This window comes from Drosophila virilis, chromosome X, assembly GCF_030788295.1.
Source record: "Drosophila virilis strain 15010-1051.87 chromosome X, Dvir_AGI_RSII-ME, whole genome shotgun sequence".
NCBI classification, from domain to species: domain Eukaryota; kingdom Metazoa; phylum Arthropoda; class Insecta; order Diptera; family Drosophilidae; genus Drosophila; species Drosophila virilis.
The window spans coordinates 5,059,065-5,077,653 of NC_091543.1; the positions used below are offsets into that span (position 1 = coordinate 5,059,065).

The 18,589-nt window shown below is 36.0% G+C and overlaps 2 protein-coding genes across 4 annotated transcripts in view; one reads left to right on the forward strand and one right to left on the reverse strand.

The window, feature by feature from the left end:
- ovo (transcriptional regulator ovo) overlaps nucleotides 1-2,959 on the forward strand; it is a 34,729-nt gene extending 31,770 nt beyond the window's left edge. For all 3 annotated transcript variants that reach the window (XM_070211163.1, XM_070211161.1, XM_070211162.1), the window contains one exon: nucleotides 665-2,959. In XM_070211163.1, coding sequence (XP_070067264.1) covers nucleotides 665-850 — 186 coding nt within the window. In that variant the 3' untranslated portion in view covers nucleotides 851-2,959. The remainder of the gene's footprint in view (nucleotides 1-664) is intronic.
- Nucleotides 2,960-6,326: 3,367 nt separating this feature from the next.
- Nucleotides 6,327-18,506, reverse strand: LOC6634804 (putative uncharacterized protein DDB_G0271606). Its single transcript, XM_070211164.1, is given in 6 exon segments — nucleotides 6,327-13,197; nucleotides 13,906-14,933; nucleotides 14,995-15,575; nucleotides 15,578-15,653; nucleotides 15,655-15,965; nucleotides 17,088-18,506. Coding segments are annotated over 6 exon segments (4,164 nt in total). The 5' UTR covers nucleotides 18,201-18,506; the 3' UTR covers nucleotides 6,327-12,142.
- Between the last annotated feature and the right edge of the window lie 83 nt (nucleotides 18,507-18,589).

Here is an 18,589-nt window from a genome sequence, read left to right on the forward strand (position 1 = left end):
AACCAGTTCCGGCATGGCTTGGAACTAGCTCAATGAAAATTCTCAATTATTTAGGTGTAGAGAACCAATAGAAAGTATGATGTTATGCCCAAGTATCTCAGTCAAAAAAAGCAAAAGCTCGGATTAGTTTGTTTGAAAATACATCCGGCATGGCTAGAAACTAGTTCATAAAATAATCACAATTATTCAGTTGTGCAGAATCGGAAAACCAGAAAATACATAGGAAAAAGTTAAGTGATGCGATTCACACAGATTTCAGGACAAAAGAAACAAACAAAAAAGCTTGTATAGGTTAATTTGAAAGCAGTTCCGTCCAAGCTGGGAACTAGTTCATAAAACGTTCACAAATATTCATGTGTATGGAACCAAAAGAAACGAAAACTTCGAATCTTGTGATTCACAAGTTTTTCAGGACAAGAGAAACTAAGAAAAAAGCTTGGATAAGTTGGTTTGAAACTAGTTCCGTCAAAGCTTGTAACTAGTTCATAAAACGTTCACAAATATTCATGTGTATGGAACCAAAAGAAATGAAAAGTTCAAAAGATATGATTCACAAGCAGTTCAGATCAAATAAAGATGAACTTTCAAAATTGTCAAATTGCTCTGCCAAAAAAAAAAAAAAGAACTCATAATTAAATCGTTTCTTCTTCTTCTGCATATGTAGATGTACGTGTGCGAGGAGTGCGGCCACACCACCTGCGAACCGGAGGTACACTATCTGCATCTGAAGGACAATCATCCGTTCTCGCCGGCCCTGCTGAAGTTCTACGACAAGCGTCACTTCAAGTTCACCAATTCGCAGTTTGCGAACAATTTGCTCGGTCAGCTGCCGATGCCGGTGCATAATTAAAACTGGAAACTAGCTATAGCAAAGCCTTAGATTAAGCCTAAACAAACTAACTAAACTTAAACTAAATGAAACTAACTGAATTAATGTAAAGTTAATGCAAATTCAACTCTAAGCTGAAGTTTTATGAAAACTGCCCCCACGAAAATGGCGAGATTATGTTTTGTACATGTATAATCATATCGGATATCATAGTTATATCACACACAGATATATCCATCTCTACACATATATACACACACACATATATATATATATATATATATGCATTAATTTCTAGCTATTTAAGCGAAAAACGAGACACGAAAAACAATTTACATTTAGTTTAGCTCAAGAATTTCATTTACCCAAACACGCCCTTAACACTTTGCTGTGCAAACAAAAGAAAATGAAAGAAAAGCACATTTCGAAATAATTCATTTCGTTTGATATTGAGAAAAGCTAAGAAAATGGGCTCTTAGGTTTTCTTACTGTTGGGCGAGTCCCAAAACTAATTTTATGCGCTTAGTCAAAGTTTTTTTTTTTTTTTCGCTTAATTTTTTTCTGTGTGTAGTCAGAAAACATTTTTTTTTTTCTTTGAAAACACTTTTTTGTAGTTGTTTAAGCTAAGCTTAGTCTTAAAAATGCTTTAAGCAAAACAGAATTAAAAGAAAAACAAATGAATTATCGATTTATAGTTTCTTGAAACGAAAAATACGAAAACACAAAAACTCATTCGCTAACTTTAGCTAAATGAACAAGCTGCAAGAACCTTTGCATTTATTTACAACAAATTAGAGGAAGATGAAGAAGAGGAGGAGGGGGAGGAGGAAAAAGAAGAAGAGCTACTAACACTTAAGCTACTGTATTTATTTAATTCGAATTTTTGAACAAACGCATCAAAATTCATTGTAAAGAGGCATAAAAAAAAAAACAAAACAAAAAACAAGAACAAAAAAAAGAAAACACGAAATGAAATTGATTTAGTTAAGCTGCCTAATTAAGTTGAATTAATTGATTAACTAAGAGATATGCTAAATTATGCTGTTCATAAATGAAGTCAAAGCAAACAAACAAAAAACACATTTATGTAATATATTTTAATTATTATGTATTTATAAGGCACACACACGCACACACACACACACACACACACACACATCTATTTGAATTTAGTTTAATTTCTTTATAATTTTAACAATTTTATTTTTTTTTTTGTCATAATTATAATTTAAAGAGAGCTGAAGCAACCACCAATTTGTACTGAGAACATAAACACAATTATAATAATAATAATAATAATAATATTAATATTATTAATAATAATCATAATTATGTGGCAAAGCATTTAAGTTGAAATTTTCACACACACACACACACGCACACACACGTATATATATATATATACACGATATTTATATATATAGTTCTTATATGGGCCTTACTTTGTTTGTGAACAGCATTTTGTGCAGCTGCAACAACATAATCTTAATTATTATTATTATTTTTTTTTGGATTAATTTAAGTTGTAGAAACACAAGTTTTCGCTTAGTTCTGCCCACACAACACACTCGCGCACACACACACACACACACACACACACACACACACACACAGTAAAATTATATAATTTTTTTTTTTTTGCATAGTTTTTTAAGCAACAACGGGTTATTTGTGCAATCGCTTGGTGTTGGTATTAAAAGAAAAACAAAAAGAAAACTTAACTTTAGTTCGTATTTAGGAACTTTGCAGCTGCTGCGCGCGGGCGCTGCGCCACGCCCCACGCCTGTGCGCAGCACACACACACACACACACATATCTCTATAGATATATATATATATATATATGTAGGCATATATATTAGTTCGCTTCCAACTTTAGTTTCAACTCTCGTTAAGCTTTAAACAAAAAACTCATCAATTGTAATTTAATGGCCTTTACCTTATATATATATGTACCCACACACGCACACACACTCGCACACACACACACACACACATACCCGCACACACACACATTATCATGTACTTCCCCTGAGCAAAAAATTGAGAAAATTGGAAATTTTTTTGAATTTTTACACGAATTTCTGAACTAAACATTAACAAGAAAACAAAAAAAAAAACCAAACAAAAATACGAAAATACAAAAAAAAAAAGAGAAGAGTAACACATGAAAGTGTATTCAAAATTCGTGGTAGTTTATCGTAACACATTGAATTAGTTTTAAGCAGCAAATTTTTTTTTTCTTAACATAACTATTATATGTATACTATATAAAGTTTATGGCAAGCAAATTATATAATAAATATTGAATATTACAAAATCACATCGAGCAATTTTCTATCTTCACCTCTCTCCGCTTAGATTGGCAAGAATTTTGGCAATTGGAAAATTTGAGAGTATTTTTGAAAAGGTTCAGCCATGAAATAAGAGCGATTCCGCATTAAAATCAACTGCATTTTGGTATATGCGGTAAATCGAGAAAGAAAAACTATCCTCGGCACGCCGAAGTTCTAATACCCTTGCAGACCCAACTTTTTCATAATGCTTATAGTGCTTTGCCCGTATCTAAGAAGCACATGGAAAATAGTTAATGCCGAGTTTGGGCAAGATATCGTAATAAACAAAAAAGGTTTTTAATCAAACACCTACTTATCGACCGATCGTTTCTATGACAGCTGTATGATATAGTGCTCCGATCTTATTAGGATTTTGCAAATATATGAGGAGCATCATAAAACTAATAAATGTCGAGTTTGGTCAAAATATCTTGAATCACAAAAAAGTTTTCCATACAACATATTGGCAAAATTCGACCCACGTCTAGTCTATGTAAGATTTTTGAGGGTACAACATTTTCAGATGAATTTTGACCAAGAATAATGTTGCCAGTCGAATGTGCCAAATTGTTCTAGAGTCTAACCCATGAACAAAGAGCCAAGCCTCGGATGAGATTTGCCCGAGTTATTGGGAATGGGGAATTTTGAACTATATCTATATAGGATAATATCGGCTTTGTCCGTGGCAAGTTTATAGATATACATAAATTATATAGATATTTTTATGGTGGAAAAACCTGGTAATGAAAGTTAGTCCGCAGAAAATTCCCAAAGGGTTTCGAGTATTTTTATCAGATCTATTGTTCCTAGGCATGGGCTTGAGAATCGCAATGCACCAAGTTTAATGAAATCGAAATCCTGAAAAAAGAAGAAGAATAAAGAATTAGTAAATCAATTCTTTTCTAAATAAAAGTTTAATCCTCGATGCCGAGTACATTTTTCATAAAACAATTGTATTGAACGAAATTTGCGAAAGCAAGCTAAGAGCTAAAGATTGGGTTCGTCAGAATGGAAACCCAGCTTCAAACGAGAAAGTTGAATTATATCTACGGCACGCCGAAGATTCAATACGACGCAAATATTTCTAGCCTGGTTTTTCATCTGGCTTTTCGCTCTCCAAAAGCCAGACGAACGACTGCCGAAGACGAAGGTTCCCATGGGCTACCCGATGATCCGTCATCTCCTTGGTTCCTTTTGGGTTCTCCTTGCTTCCCCTGGCTTCCTCTTGATCTGGTGGTATTTTACCTTGGGCATACTTGAGTACCCTTTGGTTTACCTGGATTCACCTTTGTTCAGTTCGGTTCCACTTTGAGCTAAGTCCACTTGGTTCAGCTTGGTCACTCTGGACTCACCTGGTTACTGTGCAAAGGGTCAAAATATTTACACAGTATTTGTTTTTTTTTTTTTTTGAAATGTTTTCACTTTATTTATTTCGCTAGTTTCATTTTATGTTTTATGTTCAGTGTTTTCTTTGTTTTGTATTTTGGGTTTTTGCAATTTTTTTGTGAGTTTTTGTGTTTTTTCTTCATCTTCTTCTTCGTCTTCATTTTGTTTCATCTTATTTTTTTGTTGTTGTTGTATTTTTACATTAATTACTGAAATACACACACAGACACGGAATTACACTAAAAACTAAAGTTTTTTGTTTCACATGAATTAATATAGATATTTATTTTTTGTTATTATCAAGAATTGTAATATATGTATTTGTTTTTTGTTTTGTTTTGTTTTGTTTTTTTTTTTTTAGTTTAGCAAGTGTTTTCTGCTGCTTCTTCTTCCTTTCAAGAGCTGTCTTTGATTAGTTAAACTAAACACTTGAAAAAATTCAACTATGAAACAAAATGTTTTTAACTGAAATTGTTTTTTTTTAAGAATTTTATTTATGTTTTGTTTTAAATTTTTAAAATATTTTTATACTTTTGTTTTTTTTTTTGTTTTTTGAGCAAATTGGGCCAATTGTTTTTTTCTTCTTTTTTAATTACATTGCCATTTACATAAACAAACTATTCCTATATATTTGTTGAGTTTGTTTGTTTTTTTTTTTTGTTAATTTAGTTTTTTATGTTTTTTTCATTTTTAATTTATTGATATGAACCACACGAGCGCGCTAGAAAATCAAACACAGGTTTTCAAAAATATATTAGTTAATATGTATTTGTTGTTTTTTTTTTTAGTTTATATATTTGTGTTTTTTTTACATGAAAATAAAAGCGAGCAAATTACAAAAATTATAATTAATATATATATATATAAATAAAATATATAAAATATGCCTTTAAGAAAATTCACTTTTCGTTTAGTAAAAACTGTATACAAAATATAAAAAAGGAAATCATAAAAAATTAGTTTAAAAAAATAATAAAAAATTTATTGCATTAGTTAATTTTTTTTTTAAATAATATATAATTAATGCATAAATACGCGCGTTGCTCACATGGTTTTCTGGCCTCACAGTACTCCAACTGATAAATATCTATATATATCTATATATATATTCACCAATATATATATATATATATAATTTAGATAATTTAGCATTTTGTTGTTTCACACACGTCAAAGTTTTTGTTATTGTGTTTTTAATTGGTAGCTTACATAAAAACTAACACTAAAAACAGACACATTTCGTTTAAATTTGTTTATTACTTTTCTTTAAATATCGTATTTATATATATATATACACATATATATATGTGTGTGTGTGTGTTTTTTTTTTTATTTATATATTTTACGTTAATAATGTAAACATTCATTTCTTATATTTTTTGTTTTAATGTTAAAAATGCTTCTAAAAATTGTTTATATATATATATATATATTTTTTTTATATATATATTCTTTAATTGTTTTTATTGTACACGCTACACACTTAATTGTTTTTGTTTTTTTTTTTTTTTTCAAAAATTTGTTCACGCACATTTTTTTTTATCATTTTTTTCTTTTTAGTTTTGTATAATACTGAAAATACGACTAGACATTCATAATATATATATAAATATGTTTTTGCTTTTGTCTTCGTTTGTTTTTCCTTTTCTCTATATATGTATATATGTATATGCATATCCATATACATATACATACACATACACATACATATATATATATATATATATCTGTGTAGATATATATTTCGTGGGCTTTAGGTTTTTGTTCAGATTGAAATTGTTCGGCTTGGTTTTGCTAAACTCTGTTTTCTTATTTTAAATTTCATTTGTTTTTTTTTTTCAATATTTCTCGAAAATGCGCTTAAAAAACTTTTTGTTCAGTTGCGGCCAGTTTTGCTTTTTGCATTTTGTTTTTTTTTTGTTGTTTTTTTTTTCAGTGTAGAAAAATAGGTACAACACAAATGTGAAAAATTGACAAAAGTGCAAAATCAATTCCAACAAAATTCAAGTTTTAGGGTCATACGACTTTTGTGCTATTTTTTTTTTGTTTTCTGTTTTTTTTTTTTAAGTATTTGTTGTTAACAGATTTTAGGTTGTTTTTTAGCTCGTTGAAAAATAATTTACACATTTGGGCGCCAATTTCTTTTGTTTTCCTTTTTTTCTCATATAAATCTTATTCCATTAAAAACAATTTTAGATGTTATTATTATTATTATTATTATCATGTAATAGAAGTATTTGCCTTTGTTTAATTTTTTTTTGTTTTTGTTTTTTAGTTTTTAGTTCGAAACTACACATTTAAATAAATTGATGTATATACTATATGTTTGTGTATATATACGATTATTTTTATGTAAATGTTCTCCTCTTCTTCCTGTTATATATATATATATATTTTTTTTCCTTTGTTTTCTTTTTCTTTTATTTCAAATCGAAGACGTCTCAAGTTGTGATTGTTTAAATTTAATTTTTTTTTTTATATTCAATTAAGTTTTTGTGTTTTTTTTTGTTTAGGTACATTTACTTAAAAAAAAATAAATATATAGAAAAAAAAAATTGATTTGTGATATATATATTTTTTTTTGCCTCAACTTTTATGTTCCTATTTTTAAGTTTTTTTTTTTCCTTATTTTTTTTTTGCATTTAGAATATAAAATATTGCGCTTCGTCTAAAGTGTGTGTGGGTGTGTGTGTGGGCGTGGCATTAGTTTAGGGGCGGGCTCTGTTCACGTTCTCAATTTGTGCCCAATTTTTCGGCAGGTTTTCACTTTAAAAAAAAATCTAAAAAAAAATATGAGTTAACAAAAAAAAACAATTTTCTCTCAGTGTAGGCGACTCTCAGTGTGCGCGTGTGTGTTTCCTTAAGTGGGCGTGGCACTATTTTAGCGTCGAGTTTCGTTATTTTTCTGCAGCTCTAAGAAAATTCTAAAAAAAAACTTTTGGCTTAAAAAATTTAAAAAAAAAAATAACTTGCCATATTTTTCCTCGCCGTGTACGCGAATCTCAGTGTGTGTGTGTTTGTGTGTGCGTGTATTTGTACATATATGTATATGTATATGCCTTAAAAATTTCTTGTTACGCTTGACTTTAACTTTTTTTTATTTATTACTGAAAAATTTGGCATCCAAGCCTTGATTTATTAATATTTAGTTGTTTTTTTTTTTTTTTAATTTGAGGCTTGGTTTACACTTAAAAAATAGTTCTTCGCTTCCTGTTTCCATTTCGGCTCGCTTGGTTTTAAAGTTAGGTTCTTTTTTTTTTCACTTAAGAGAATTTAATTTTTTTTTTTTTTTTTTTATAATACAAAAAAATTTGTTCACGTTTTGTGTGCGCAGTCGTTGAGTTTTTGTTGTTGTTGTTGTTTAATTCTTCTTCTTGTTTGTGTTTTGGATGTGAGAATTGCGTAGATATTGCATTGGCGTTCTTACTCCTCTTCTTCTTCCACTTATTCGGCTTGCCCAAAGTCTGGCTTTTGTGGGCTGTTGCGGGCGGGTTTTTCTGTGTGTGTGTGTGTGTGTGTGTGTGTGTGTGTGTGTACAGTGGGGCGAGATACAGCTTAAGTTTTGTTTTATATATCTATATATATTTTTCTTGTTGTTGCACCGCTGGCAGCTGCTTCTTCTTCTAGTCACAGTATATAAAATAGATTTTTCATATACAAAATAAATTTGTTTTCTTCTCTGAATTAATTTTTTTTGTTTTTTTTTTTTTTGTGTATAATTGGAAAAAATGAAATTTTTTATTTTAGGTGTATGTGCCGGGGTTCTGCCACACTCTCCCACTCTCTCTCTCTCTCTCTCTCTCTTTGTTTTCTCTTTCTCTTCCTGTTGGGGCAGTGCTGTTTTCTTCATTCGAATTCTTGTAATTGCTTTGAGTTTTGATGGATGCTTTTCGTATACCCTTGCAGTCAACATGACAACACAGATCCTTTAGCGTCGCTTTCTTCTATAATTATCAAGGGTTTCTTGTCGATAGGGACTTGACTTTACTATAGCATTTAGCTTTATCGCTTTCTTTCATCTTTTAGCTTTAAACATTTTATCGTATGATTTAGCTGATCGCTTTGCTATGTTCTCTTTAGCATAGCATTTAGCTTTATTTTTTAACCATAGCAGTTAGCTTTTTTTTCTTGATTTAGCTTTTCTTTTTTTACCATAGCAGTTAGCTTTATTTCTTTACCATAGCAGTTAGCTTTCTACTCTTTATCATATCATTTAGCTTTTTACTCTTTGTCATATCATTTAGCCTTTTACTCTTTGTCATATCGTTTAGCTTTCTTGCTTTACTATTACATTTAGCTATTTTTCGAACAAAATGATGGACATTTTTTAAATACTTTGCAGGAAAAACTTGCTAAGCTTTTAGGTGTTTGCCAAATTCGAGTTGGGATCTTTTGAATATGACTGCAAGGGTATTCAGAGCTTCGGTATACCGAAGCTGGCACGTTCGTGCTGGGTTCAACGTTAATGTCAATCTCGCTTATAACCTAAATGTTTGCATTTTCTTTTTGTTCATTATTAAACAATTATTAAATATATGCGTGTTTCAACTGGCAGACGTATATATTCTCTAACAAATCGTCTCAAAAAAACACAACTAAAGTCGGTGCGGAAGACTTTTTAAAGAGCGCGTGTGTGTGTGTGGGGGGGTGTGTGTGTGTGTGAGAGGGTGTGTGTGTGTGAGCCACAGCACGAGCCTGGCTTTTGGATGCCACAAAAAGCCAGCAAGGCGCAAATAAAAACAAGCCTAAAAATGCGATTTAAGAAATTACAAGGTATATATATATCTACATTGATATATATAAGTGCTTGCAGCTGTGTGTGTGTGTGTGTGTGTGTAGATATTGCTCAAATGCAATAATAAACATTAACGTTAGGCATAACAAACAAAAGTTGGGCAACAACAAACATGATTATGCTTAAGGATTGTTTGCGACGCAGCGCGACATCAACAAAACGTTTAAGGATGACGCAACAAAGCGAAAACGAAAAAGAAACATTTCATGTGTGTGTGTGTGTGTGTGTGTGAGTGCGTGTGTTAGCTTTGTTAACTATTAGGCTAATTTTGCAGCTACGTAATAATTATATAATAATTGCTTTATATATATTTATATAAATTTATTTGATTTCTTATATTCTTTTTTTTTCAGGCAGGTCCCCAAAAAAAAAAAAAACGTTTGTTTTGCGTAAATTAAAGATTGCGTCCAATTGGAAAACGAACATTGAGATAATTATGCTTCTGCTTTGTTTTACAACTATTCATTTTTTTTTTTTTATTTTTTGTTTTTTTGTTATTTGTTAACATTAAATGCTGTGAATAAATTTGTTAGTTTCAATTTGCGCTAAAAACTTGTCAACTTCCATTCTTTCCTTCTGGTTTTCTTTTTCTTTTCTTTTTTTTTTAACGTTTCTACGCTGTTTCGTAAACGTTACTAGCCACGTATGTCGCATATGGTATATATGTAGCATACTTTTGTTAGATATATACTACGCTTTTTTCTTCTTTTTTTTTTATATATATATATTTCAATTTCTTTTTTCGGAGTAAAATGTACATGCTTCCAAAACAAAATGGGCAAAAAGAAAAAAAAAACAGCAACAACACAGAGGAATTAGAAAAAAAAAACGTGTTATTTAGACGAATTAGCAAAACAAATTAAAATTTCATTAAATGCAAAGAAAATCAATTTGTATATATTTCTATATACATACATACATATATATATATATATATATATATATATATATAAACATATATTGTAGGTATTATATATGTTAAAATCAAGAACGTAGCTATAAATATTATATAAGCTATATATATATATATATATATATATATGTGTGTGTGTGTGTGTGCGCGTGTGGGTGTGTATATATAAAGCATGCTCTCGAGCTTATGACTATGAAAAAAATAGGCGCTTAAATATAACTCGCTCTACATATAATATTATATTAGACATATATAAGTAGCATATAAATATGTGTGTATATATGTATATGTAGGTGTATGTGTGTGTGTGTTTATGCGAAATTAATTAAAATTAAAACTTAGCAGCTAATTAAGGAAACCACAATAATTTCAATTTTAAGTTTTAAAGCACAAAAACTTGCTAGAGTTCTCGAACTCTTCTTCTTGTTCAAGATCATAATACGAATTGTTAAATATATATATATATAATTTTTTTTTTTTTTTGTTTTAGCAAAATTTCAAAGTTAGTTTTGTGGGGCGTGGCATTGTGGGCATGTTGTGAGAATTGCACATAAGATCGGGCGGAGGAAGAAGAAAATATTATCAACTAAATATAATATAATATATAGATAAGGAAAGAGAGAGGGGGAGAGAGAGAGAGAGAGAGAGAGAGAGAAGCTGAGGTTGGCTAGCACAAAAAGTATTTAAACAAAAAATACTGACAAAAAAAATATATATTTATATATATTTGAGAATTTGTTTTGTTTTGTTATTTTTTTTTTTTTCTTTTTGGAACGCGTTTCCTGATGATCTCTTGCCTAAGTTTAGAAATCTTAATTCAACAAAATTTGGTTTCGGGGCCGAAAAACAATACTGAACACAAAGAAAAAGAAGAGAAATAAAGAAAGGACAAACATTTGGCACACCTGGTTTGGGGGGTCAATAGGTTGAGTGTGAGATAAGGACCAAAAACTTGGTTGATAGTCAACAAATCAAAAATCAACTGTAAGCGAGATCAAAGCTAACAAAACTGAAAGGCGTGCAAGTTAAGGAAAGAGAGCGCAAAAGCAAATGGACACACAAAGAGAGTGAGACAGAGTGAAAGAGTGGGCAGGGGGTTAAGGCATTTAGCGAGAATTAGTTTAAACAAAATACAAGTAGGCTAAAACTAAGAAAAGTTCAAAACAATTTGTTGCTTACGATATGGACAAGGACACACAGAGACAGAGACAGACACAGAGAGAGAGAGAGAGAGAGAGAGACAGAGAGAGAAAGAGTGAGCGAGACAGACAGACACTGTAGGCATGGTATTGTGTGAGTGTGTGTGTGTGTGTGTGAAAGAGACAGCTTGCAACATTCTCATACATCCTAGCAGAGCAGTTGCTGCTTTCATACATTATTTTTTTTTGTTGGTTTTCTTTTTTTTTTTTTTTGCCTTTTTTTTTCAATTATATAGAAACAACTACAAAATACAGTTACAAATACGTTTTACACATTGATTTAGTTTAAGATCACGTTAAGATCACGAGCGCGACAGAGATAGCAAATTACTATACATATACATATACATATATGCATATGCATATATATATATATATATTAGATACGTGTATATATATAAATATACATGTGTATACAAGGAAAAAAAAACATAATCTCTCTCTAAACACATACATATATATCTATAGATATATATATATATATATATTAAGGATACATGGGGACTGGTATATATATATATATATATATATATAGATGTATGCACACCAACATGTGCTGCACGTGTGTGTGTGTGTGTGTGTGTGTGCGTTAAGAATTCGAATTTGTTGCTGCAGGTGCATCCCCAGCTGCTGCTCCCGTTTGTTGGCGTAGACATGTGAAGATGGCCGCGTCATGCCGTTCGACTCAATTGTATATAAAATTGGCGGCATCGCAGAGGGCATCGCTGTCATCATCAAATTTACCATTCATGGCATAGCTGCTGGTGCCGCTGCCGTATACCCATTCCTTTTTGATGAAATCGCCATCGGTGGTCGAGGACGAGGTATTGTGCAGACCACCCAGCGAGCTGTGATCCAAACGAAAATCATCATCGTCATCCGGATAGAGCTGTACGGGTATGCTGTCGGGTATTGAGTGCGGCTCAAAGAGGTTACCATATGGCGGCAGCGAATGATTTAGATCGACATGATGATCAACCAGATCGCTATCAAAGTTCGAGATGCGAAACTTGGAGCTGGGCGGCGATTGGGGTGAATGTGGTGCGGCTGAATCTTCGAACATGACCTCCTCTTTGATGAACATGTCGTTGGAATTATCGCCGGAGCCGGATGAATAGAGATTCGGTTCCACTTTGATAATGGCAGCTGTTGCCAGGGACGGTGATGATTTCTCATCATCATCATCATCATCGAAATGATTGTGATGATGATGATGATGGTTGTGGTTGTGGTTGTGGCTGTGATTATGGCCATGGCCATGATTATGATTTTGATTCAGGTGCTGCTGCTGCTGCTGTTGCTGCTGCGAATGCGGCTGCTGCTGCTGCTGCTGCGGCTGATGATGATGATGATGATGTCCATTGGTGGCAGCGCGCAATTGTGCGCTAGTCTCATCCTCATCATTATCGTCATCATCATCATCGTCATCCATGTCCGCCAGATGACGACGTCGGTGGTGATTTCGGTGGTTATTACGCTGCTGCTGCTGCTGCTGTCCAGTCACAACTCGCAGACTGCTGCAGTTGCTCTGCTGCTGCTGCTGCTGTTGTTGCTGCTGTTGCTGCTGCTGCTGCTGCTGCTGCTGATGATGATGATGATTGCGCGTGCTGCGAATTATTGTGGAGCCGCCCAGCGCCGCCGATGAGGCAATCGACAACGGCACACCCGTCGCCTTGGACACCAGCACGGTGGAGGAACACGATGTGGATGATGATGATGGCGATTGCGCCGGCGAACCAACTAGAAGAAGAATAAAAACCAATCAAATCAATCATAAGTTCAGCTGCAATGTTCGATTTCGGGATCTTTTAGTATAAATCATTTCAGATTTGAGAATCTACAAGATAAATCCATAAATTGTATGTTCGATCGGAAGCTGAACAAAGTGTTTAATCAAAAATTAATACTCTTGGGCTCTGTGTAAGGCTTAATTTCTCTGTCATTTAGAATCTCGTACATTGCTTTTCATTTTTATATAGTGCTTTAACATGTTTCTGTACAAATCTCTATTTTTTAAATTTCTGTTCTAATAAATGGCCGCCTTTTTTTTTTTTTGGTTTTCGCTATTTGTTACTCGTTACTATTTTTTCTCATTCAAATCAAATTATGTGTTAATAGTTTTATATATTCTTTCTCTGATCTAACACATTTACTATTCACTCGCTACTCGTTACATTCTACTCGCCACTCGTTGCATGTATGTCGCTACTCGTTACTTTCTACTCGCCACTCGCAAGTGACTTTCTCATTCAAATTAAACTATTTACAATTTCTACATTTTTTTTTTAGATTTCTCAAGTTGCCTCTCTTGCTACTCGCTGTGTTTAACTCGTTACTTGCTACGCGTCACTCGCTACTCTTGCATAACTTTTTCTCATACAAGTTTTACATTTTTCTAACAGCTTCATACACGCCCCTGCTATTGGCTACTCGCTACTCGTTACTTACCACCCGTCTGCTGCACCACGCTGGCCAGCGCGGAGCTAAGCGTGCCTGTCGAGTGTATGATGGGCGTTTTGCGCAACAGTTGCTGCGCCAAATTGCTGGCCGTGGCTTGTGTTGCAACATTGCTGGTGCTGTTGCTGCTGTTGTTGCTGTGATTGGTGCCGTTGCTGCTGTTGCTTGTATGGCTGCTGCTGCTGTTGTTGTTGCTGGCATTGTTGTTGGCGTTGATGATGTGATGGCCGTTGCTGGTGCCTGCACCGCTTTGTATGACCTGTGTGTGCAGCACGCTCGAGCAGTTGCCATTGCCAGTTGGCTGCTCTGAAGATTGCTGCTGCTGCTGTTGCTGCTGCTGCTGCTGTTGCTGCTGTTGTTGCACGTAGTTCTTGATGACAATGGTGCGCGTGGGCGTGGACACAATATATTGCTGCTGCTGCTGTTGCTGTTGCTGCTGCTGTTGCGGCTGCGTCAGTTGCTGCTGCTGTTGCGAGTGCGTTGAGCTGGCTGAGGAAGAGTGCGGCTGCTGTAGCGAGGCATTCGATGAGGACTCATTCGAGGAGTCCTCGCCGGTGGTTAAACGATTATTGGTCAAATTATGGACAGCACTCTCAGTCTCCTCATCGCTCAGGCCAGACTGATCATCCATGTCCATATCGTGCTGCTGTTGCTGTTGCTGCAGATGTTGCTGCTGTTGCAGACTGGTGCCGGGTTGTTCCAGATCCGGTTCCAGTTTGACATTGGCTGCTGACACAGCTGCAACAGCATTGCTGTTGCTGTTAGTGTTGTTGTTGGTGCTGCTGGCAGCGGCGGCGGCGGCGGCGGCATTGCTGCTGTTGCTGTTGCTGCTGATGGCGGCGGCGGCGCTGCCTTTGGGCTGATCCCGCAAATGCACCTGCATGTGCGTCTGCAGCGAGGATTGTGTATGCAGCTTCTTCTTGCACACCTTGCACTCAAACGGAAAATCGCCCGTGTGCGTGCGCGCATGTATTTTCAAATTATAGCGCTGACCAAAGCCCTTGCCGCACACATCGCATCTGTAAATAGGGGGAGAGAATTGTTAGAATTATATTAGTTGGCATCAATTGCATCACTCACTTGTGCAGCTTGACGCCCGAATGCAGCTTGGAGTGGCCGCGCAGCGAGGCAAGCGCACTGAACACCTTGCCGCATATCTCGCAGGTGAGATTCACGTTCTCGTTGTGTATCTTCTTGTGCACTTTGAAGTATTCAAAGCTCATGAACTCCTTGTGGCACACCTCGCATTTGTATTTATGCCTTTCCGATTGCTGGCCCGTATGCACGCGCATATGCTTTATAAAGTTTGGCCGAAAGCGCACAACACGCCCACATATCTGGCACTCGTACGGCTTGCAGCGCAGGCAATGTTTCTCATAGTTTTTTAGCGATTTCAGTACCATATTGCAGATGGCGCACTTCATATTGTTTGCATGCCCGCTGCGATGTATATCAAAGAGTTCCTTTGAATCGAACTTCTCCACGCATTCCATGCACTGATAGCTGGTCGTGGATGTTGCCACGCTGCTCGTGGCTGGCGCTGGCTTGATGGACTGATGATGTTGTTGCTGTTGCTGCTGCTGCTGCTGTTGCTGCTGCTGTTGCTGCTGTTGTTGTTGTGCCAGGGCTAGCGCCGCCAGTTGCTGCTGCTGCTGCTGCTCGTTGCTGGGCGACGGCGCTGCGGCTGCTGCAACGGTTGCTGCTGCTGCTGCTGCTGCTGACTGTGACTGTGGCGGCGCCTGTGCCGCTGCCGCCGCCGTGGCTGCCTGCAGTATGAGCTGTGCGGTGGGTCCGCCCGTTTGCTGCACCACATTCAGTACGGTCATCGGACTGCGGCTGATGACAGCCGCTGCCGGCATGCGCACATATGTGGCGCCCGCCAAGCTGCTCATCGTTGCATTGCTTATGTAGACGGGACGTCGCTGCAGCTGAACCAGCGCCGCCTCCGAAACGGGCACCGCCAGAGCGCGCGTTGTGGTGCTCACAATGCTGCCGGCGGGCAGCACCAGCTGCTGTGCCGTTGTCGAGTACTCCAACTGTTGTTGCAATGACTGCGTTCGAATTGGTGCCAAGAATAAAAACAAATAAGCATACAAATGTTATAGATTAATAAGAAATAAATACTTAAGTACTTTTCCAATTACTTGAGTAATTGTAAGAATGCTTTAATTACTTGAGTAATTGTGCAAAGTTTTGCCAATTACTTGACCAACTGGGCTTGCATTTACTTAAGTCTATATTTGTTTTAATTACTTGAGTATTTGTATGTAATTACTTGAGTAATTAAAATCAGTTGAGCATTTCAATTACTTTTTTTAACTTAATTACTTTTAGCTGCTCAGCAGTAATTAGATAATTGCTGTTAAAGCTTAACATAGCAATTGCTTCAGTAATTACTTTTAAATATTTAGTTTTAGAACATCTTGAGAGACTCACAAGCATTTTAATTACATGAATTGAATCGAATTTAAAGCACAGTAAATGATTTTCAAATATATTATCTTAGTTATACGCTTGACTAACAGCAATAGCTGAGAATTCTAATTACTTGCGAGTGCTTTGATTTAATTGAATTTACTTTTGACAATTCACTTTAATTACTGAAGCATTTGACAAACAGCTAAGCATTTGAATTACTCAAGATTCTTTTAGAATTATTTTTTCCCTTTTTTTTAGCAATTAATTTATATTATTTATGACAATGTTTCGTAAACATTTTCATTGACTACAAAAACTTATTTACGAAGTTCTTCATATTTGGAGAGCTGTTCAAACGTTTTTATTGACATCAATTACCAGAGAATAATATAATTTACTTAGGCTTTACTAGTCTGTGACTTTTTATCGGGCGACTTTATAAAAGAGTTTAAATACTCTTTCGCAGACTTTTTTGTTAAGCAAGAGTTAAAGTCTGTCCCAAGTTTCAAGTTAACTGAAAAGTTAACAATTACTCAAGTAGTTATTTGAATTCTTACAATTCCTCACGTAATTCAGAATAACTTGGACTTGGTTGTAATTAACTAATTACTTCTACATGCAAGAATTTTCTTGTTAATTACTCAAGTAATTAAAAACCCATTTTACGTAATTTCAATTACTTAAGCAATTATTGTTGCAAATAGTAAATAGTTAAACACATTAAAATGGTTTAATTAAGTGCCTTAGTTAAATACCTCAAGTTGTTGCTGTTGTTGTTGCTGTGCGGGCTGCTGCATATGCTCATCCTCGTCCTCCTCCTCCTCCTCCTCATCATCGGGCATATCGTCCAGCTCCAGTTTGACCTGCGTCTGCAGATGTTGCTGCTGCAGATGTTGTTGTTGTTGTTGCTGGTGATGATGTTGTTGTTGTTGTTGTTGTTGATGATGATGATGTTGTTGCTGTTGTTGTTGCTGCTGTTGTTGCTGCTGCTGATGATGATGATGATGTTGCAAATGTGTCGCCGTTTCGGGCTCCTCATCAGCTTCGGCTGCCTGCGCCTCCTCTTCGATGTCCTGCAGATTCTCATCGTTTAGCTCCGGATCTTCCTCCTCCTCCTCCTCTTCCGGCTCGTCCTCCAGCTCCTGTTGCTCCTCCTTGATGTCGCTGGCCGCCAGGACAGAGGTGGCGCCGCTGCCTGTCGATTGAATAATGATGCGTCGCCCGTTCAGCAGATGATGTTGCTGCTGCTGCTGCTGCTGCTGCTGTTGTTGTTGTTGCTGTTGTTGTTGGGCGCGATGTTGTTGCAGCAACAGTTGCTGATGTTCCTCAACACTCAGGCTGTTGTTGTTGTGGTTATTTATATTGTTATTGTTGTTGTTGTTGCTGCTGCTGCTGCTGCTGCTGCTGATGTTGTTGTTGTTGTTATGGTTGATGTAGGCGGAAGCGCTGTTTGTTGTTGTTGTCGTTATTGTTGCATTTGTTGTCGGTGGGTGGTTGTCGAGCTTCGACGCTGCCGCTGCCGCCGCCGCTGCTGCTGCTGCCGCCGTCGCTGCTGCTGCCGCTGCCATATTGAGCTGCAGCTGTTGCTCGTCATCCTGCTCCATGGGAGCATCTTGTAGTATAAATTCGATTTGTTGCGATAATGCGCTATCATTGATGGCAATCAGTCCGTCCATATCTTTGGCGGCGGCGGCGGCGGCGGCTGCGGCGACGTTGGCGGCAACGACGGCGCTGCTGCTGCTGTTGCTATTGCTGCCGGCAAATAGTGAGGGCAGCGCTGTTGCGTTGCTGCTGGCTGCATTTGTTGCGCTGCTGCTGCTGTTGCTGCTGCTGATGCTGCTGCTGATGCTGCTGCTGATGCTGGCCATGGCAACGCGCAACACAACAACAACAACAACACTGAAAGCTCGGCTTCTGTTGTTTTGTTTTGTCTGTTTTTTTTTTCTTTTCTTTGTTGTTGTTCAGGCGACGCTCTCTCTCTCTCTCGCTCTCTCGCACTCACACACTCGCACGCGCTCGCTCTCTGCCTTTTGTTGTATTTCGTTTTTCGTGTGCGTTTAGCGTTCTTTTTTCGTAGTTATTGCACGTTAAACTGCCGCTACTTTTGCTGCTGCTGCTGCTGCTGCTTCTTCTTATTCTGCTTTTTGTTTTTCTACTTCTACGGCTATTCTACGCCTCTCTTGTTGTTGTTGTTGTGGTTGCTTTTGTTATGATTATTATTTTACTGTTGTTGTTGTTGTTATTATTGTTGTTGTTG